Here is a 6000-nt window from a genome sequence, read left to right on the forward strand (position 1 = left end):
AAAGGTTCCACTTATTAGTGCAAAAGAGTTCTTCTGTAGAGTAAAATAGGGCTACTTTCTAGAGATATTTTTGAGCAATAAGATATTACACTAAGGTGACAAAAGTGATGGGACAGATATATGCACATTACAGATGGCAGTAGTATCACATACACAAGATGTAAAAGGCAATGTAGTGGCAGAGCTGTCATTTGTATGCAGGTGATTCATTTGAAAAGGTTTCCGACATGATTATGGCTGCATGACAAGAATTAACAGACTTTCTACATCTACATCTACATCCATACTCCGCAAGCCACCTGACGGTGTGTGGCAGAGGGTACCCTGAGTACCTCTATCGGTTCTCCCTTCTATTCTAGTTTCGTATTGTTCATGGAAAGAAGGATTGTCGGTATGATTCTGTGTGGGCTCTAATCTCTCTGATTTTATCCTCATGGTCTCTTCGCGAGATATACGTAGGAGGGAGTAATATACTGCTTGACTCTTCGGTGAAGGTATGTTCTCGAAACTTTAACAAAAGCCTGTACCGAGCCACTGAGCGTCTCTCCTGCAGAGTCTTCCACTGGAGTTTATCTATCATCTTTATCTATCATCTCCGTAACGCTTTCGCGATTACTAAATGATCCTGTAACGAAGTGCGCTGCTCTCCGTTGGATCTTCTCTCTCTCTTCTATCAACCCTATCTGGTATGGATCCCACACTGCTGAGCAGTATTCAAGCAGTGGGCGAACAAGCGTACTGTAACCTACTTCCTTTGTTTTCGGATTGCATTACCTTAGGAGTCTTCCAATGAATCTCAGTCTGGCATCTGCTTTACCGACGAGCAACTTTATATGATCATTCCATTTTAAATCACTCCTAATGCGTACTCCCAGATAATTTATGGAATTAACTGCTTCCAGTTGCTGACCTGCTATTTTGTAGCTAAATTATAAGGGATCTGTCTTTCTATGTATTCGCAGCACATTACACTTATCTACATTGAGATTCAATTGCCATTCCCTGCACCATGCGTCAATTCGCTGCAGATCCTCCTTCATTTCAGAACAATTTTCCATTGTTACAACCTCTCGACACACCACAGCATCATCTGCAAAAAGCCTCAGTGAACTTCCGATGTCATCCACAAGGTCATTTAGGTATATTGTGAACAGCAACGGTCCTATGACACTCTCCTGCGGCACACCTGAAATCACTCTTACTTCGGAAGACTTCTCTCCATTGAGAATGACATGCTGCGTTCTGCTATCTAGGAACTCTTCAATCCAATCACACAATTGGTCTGATAGTCCGTATGCTCTTACTTTACTCATTAAACAACTGTGGGGAACTGTATCGAATGCCTTGCGGAAGTCAAGAAACACGGCATCTACCTGTGAACCCGTGTCTATGGCCCTCTGAATCTCGTGGACGAATAGCGCGAGCTGGGTTTCACATGACCGTCTTTTTCGAAACCCATGCTAATTCCTACAGAGTAGATTTCTAGTCTCCAGGAAAGTCATTATACTCTAACATAATACGTGTCCCAAAATTCTACAACCGATCGACATTAGAGATATAGGTCTATAGTTCTGCAGATCTGTTCGACGTCCCTTCTTGAAAGCGGGGATGACCTGTGCCTTTTTCCAATCCTTTGGAATGCTACGCTCTTCTAGAGACCTACGGTACACTGCTGCAAGAAGGGGGGCAAGTTCCTTCGCGTACTCTGTGTAAAATCGAATTGGTATCCCATCAGGTCCAGCGGCCTTTCCTCTTTTGAGTGATTTTAATTGTTTCCCTATCCCTCTGTCGTCTAAGACCAAAATTTCTTAGGATTTTCTGCCAAGTCAGTACATAGAACTTTACTTTCGAATTCATCGAACGCCTCTCGCATAGCCCTCCTAGATTTCGCTTCGCATAATTTTTGTTTGTCTGCAAGGCTTTGGCTATGTTTATGTTTGCTGTGAAGTTCCCTTTGCTTCCGCAGTAGTTTTCTAACTCGGTTGTTGTACCACGGTGGCTCTTTTCCATCTCTTACGATCTTGCTTGGCACATACTCATTTAACGCATATTGTACGATGGTTTTTGAAAGCAGAATACTATTTGGAGTTAGACGCATGGGACATACCATTTCTGAAATCATTCATGAATGCAATATTCAGAGATCCACAGTATCAAGAGTATGCCAAGAATACGAAATTTCAGTCATTACCTCTCACCACAGACAATGCACAGTGGCCAATGGCCTTTACTTAATGACTGAGAGCAGTGGCGTTCATGTAGAGGTATCAGTCCTAACAGGCAAGCAACACTGCATGAAATAACTACAGAAACCTGTGTTGGATGTACAATGAATGTATCCATTAGTGCAATCAAATTTGGAGTTAATGGACTATGGCAGCAGAGGACAACTGTGGAATGCCGCTAACAGCATGGCATCACATTCTGTGCCTCTCCTGGGCTTGTGACCACACTAGATTACTGGAAAACCAGGTTGCACACTAGATGACTGGAAAACCATGGTGTGGTCAGATGAGTTCAGATTTCAGTCTGTAAGAGCTGATGGTAGGGTTAGAGCATGGCATAGACCCCACGAAGCCATGGATCCAAGTTGTCAACAAGGCACTGTGCAAGCTGGTGGTGGTTCCATAATGGTGTGGACTGTGTTTACATGGAATGGATGGATCTTCTGGTCTTACTGAACTAATCATTGACTGGAAATGGTTATGTTTGGCTACTTGGTGACTATTTCCAACCATTCATATTCCCAAACAAGGATGGAATTTTTATGGACTACAATGCACCTTGTCACTGGGCCACAGTTGTTCACAATTGGTTTGAAGAACATTCTTGACAGTTCGAGAGAATGATTTGGCCACTCAGATCACCCAACATGAATCACATCAAACTTTTATGGGACATAATTGAGAGGTCAGTTTATGTAAAAAATCCTGCACTGGCAACACTTTCACAGACAGCTATGGAGGCAGTATGGCTCAGTGTTTTAGCAGGGGACTTCCAACAACTTTTTGAGTCCATGGCACAATGAGTTGTTTCCTCCACAGCAGGAAAATAGTGGAACACTAAGTTCAGAGTGGGGCAGAAACAAATACAGCTCCCTATCTGGTGTAGTAATTGGCCTCCACCCGAATCTGAATACCCTACCAAACAATTAGAAAGAAAGAAAAAAGTTCACTAATGAAACAAGATCCGTATTGTAACATAGCAGACACTTTCGTAACAATAACTGAACAGTTGTAAGACTTATTGAAACTAAACAGCTTAACTCTTTATTATTATAAAAACCCATGTTGCACAACTAAACAAAACATGCTGAAGATACACAGGTCCCAGAGACATCACGTTGGTCAATTACTGAATGGAACTTTGTGTTTTTCTGTGATGGCCAGAGGAACAAATAATTAATGGACTCAATATAGTAATAATTTGTTAAAGAAACTAACAGACCTGTCCTTTCATCTTAACATTAAAAAAATTATAGTATATTCTTGCTCCTTGCTCTCTTGAAAGACGATTGACTGAGAATATCTCAAAAAAGGCAATAAAATATTTAAATGATTACTTGAACAATAAGAATATTATGAGTAGTTGCTAACCGAAACTTGTGCAGATGCCTTCGAAAGAAGACCAAGAATTTCTTCTGCTCCATATTAGCTGATGTGATTTATAGCTAATAATAAAAATTAGTTTAAAATGAACTGTGATATTTGTACCAACAATAAAAGTTATAAAAATAATTTTCATGTGGTCTATGCATTCCTGTTTAGTATACAAATTAGTGGTCTTAATTTTGCAGTAAAAATTTTTAGCATGTTGAACATAGAAACAAGACAGGAAACTGGAATCTTCAGGAATTACAAACTAAATTAAAAGCGGGTCTTACAAGCAGTGTTGATGTACTATTGCATTTTGTCTTTTTCTTCTTCTGTGGCACAAAGTGGTCCTTAATCTCACCCACACTCTGCCTCGACACACATCCGTTTTTCTTTTCCTCCATTGCCAACTCTCCATCATGGTAAGATCAGCCTAAACACTGTCTGTCTATCTTACTCTTGGATGCCCCTTCTTTCGGGTGGAATATCACCTGTTTTTCTTTGATGTCAGCTTTCCATCTTACTAAGGTCAGCCAAAACTTCTTTAATTATTCTCTTGGGAATCCTGTCATCTGCACCAAGTGCTTTAATCAAGATATCCTTTGAATAATGTAGCTATAAAAATATCCCTTATATAAGGTCATGTAATTGATGAATACATAATATTTCTAAATACCTGCCTCCCTTCAGACCAATAGATCTTTTGCATAATATTTTATTAATGTGTTCTTTGATAGTTTCTGCTCTCATGTGTTATAGTCTACACATCTAACAGATATGTGGCAACTGCTAACGTAAGGGGAAAGTGTAATTTTAACTTTGATTTTCTCATTATTATTATTATTATTTGAGCATTTGGTTTCTGCAGTTGCAAATCTACATTAACGTTGTAGGGCATGTTCTACATAAATTTGTCATCCATGTTGGGCTGTGATTTTGGTACTTTGACTGTTCATGATATGAAAGACAAAGTAAAACAACTATATCTGTCAGCCATTTTTATTTTCTGCAATAATGTGTTTTGAGGGCTTACATCTGTATCTTTGGTTGGACCAGTGGAGAACAGGGTTGCTGTCTGCTCCTTGGTAGTTGTTTACTTACACACACAACTTGCTATGTGTTGAAGAGGGTCTGCACCTGGGTGTTAACTTACAGAACTTCTCAGTAAATAAATGTGTGCATTGTGGGACTGCCATATTAGCTATGCCAGAAGGCAATCTGGCTTTGTCTTTTATATGACTTTTCAGTTAAGTAAGAATCCTGAGAAGGAAGCTGAAAAAAAATATGAATTTTAATCCTGGAAAATGCTAGGAGGTAATTTGATTTTTGAACAAAAGGAATTGTGATATTTTTAAACCAGCCAACTTGCTTTTCTAATTACTTTGAAGATTACAACAGTTGTTTGTCAACAAAATATCATCTCTCATACTAATTTAACATATTATCTTAGTCACAGATGTTTTCTTGTCCATAAAAAAGTCTTTTTATTGCGTTTCAGCCCTGCGCATGGCTGTCCGCAGTAGCCTGTATGATCGGACTAAGTCAGCTACTCATGCCCATGAGTTTGGTCCTGAAAAACCACTTCCTGATCAGGGAGAAGACACATACACTCGGACATGTACTACTTGTGGTTATGAGGAAATATTTGAGAAAATGTGATTTTAATTCTGTCTGCTTACAGATGTGTGCACAAAGAGATTTTAAAATATGTTTTACCTGCACCGAATATTGGAGTATGCAGATATTTTGTTATGAAAGCCATTTATGATATATTGTCGAAAATGCTGTGTATTAGAAACAGGTGTCATCTCTCTTTTTATATCATAGTAAGTATAATTTGATGAATTTGTACCAATCAATAAGTAACAACAACAATCCTTGTGTGTGTGTGTGTGTGTGTGTGTGTGAGTGAGTGAGTGAGTGAGTGAGAGAGAGAGAGAGAGAGAGAGAGAAAGAGAAAGAGAGAGCGGGGGGGAGGGGGGGGGGGGCACAATCTGATTTCTGCGTTTCCTTTTGTACCTGGGGCACAGTATTTTTAGAAATAAATTGTAGTTGTAAATATAGACTTATGAAATAAGCAGCTATGCTGGATTGAAATCCACCTTCTCGCATATATCAACATAAAAGAAAACTTTGTGTTGTTGATACGATAAAATATTTGTGTGTTATGAAAGTCATTGTATATCAATTTTTTATATCTGATACAAGAATACTTGAAATCAAGTTTTACAATGTGTTTTAAAGAACTCCCAGGAAATATAGTTTTTGTATTTTTAGTTGCAAATATAAATGTTTGTTTAAAAAATGAGAGATTGGAACTGCTTATTTCAGTTACTAATGTACTTGTGTTCCCTTCTGTCTGTCAGTTCACATTCCGCTAGTTCCATTCTTCTTTATCCAATACACA

The 6000-nt window shown here is 38.8% G+C and overlaps 1 protein-coding gene across 1 annotated transcript in view; it reads left to right on the top strand.

Moving 5' to 3' along the window:
- LOC126088554 (DNA repair protein complementing XP-A cells) overlaps window positions 1-5551 on the top strand; it is a 51414-nt gene extending 45863 nt beyond the window's left edge. The window contains exon 6 of the mRNA XM_049906740.1: window positions 5092-5551. Within this exon, the coding sequence (XP_049762697.1) occupies window positions 5092-5252 (161 nt within the window). The 3' untranslated portion in view covers window positions 5253-5551. The remainder of the gene's footprint in view (window positions 1-5091) is intronic.
- Window positions 5552-6000: the final 449 nt, after the last annotated feature.

The sequence above is a fragment of the Schistocerca cancellata genome, chromosome 6 (assembly GCF_023864275.1).
Source record: "Schistocerca cancellata isolate TAMUIC-IGC-003103 chromosome 6, iqSchCanc2.1, whole genome shotgun sequence".
NCBI lineage: Eukaryota > Metazoa > Arthropoda > Insecta > Orthoptera > Acrididae > Schistocerca > Schistocerca cancellata.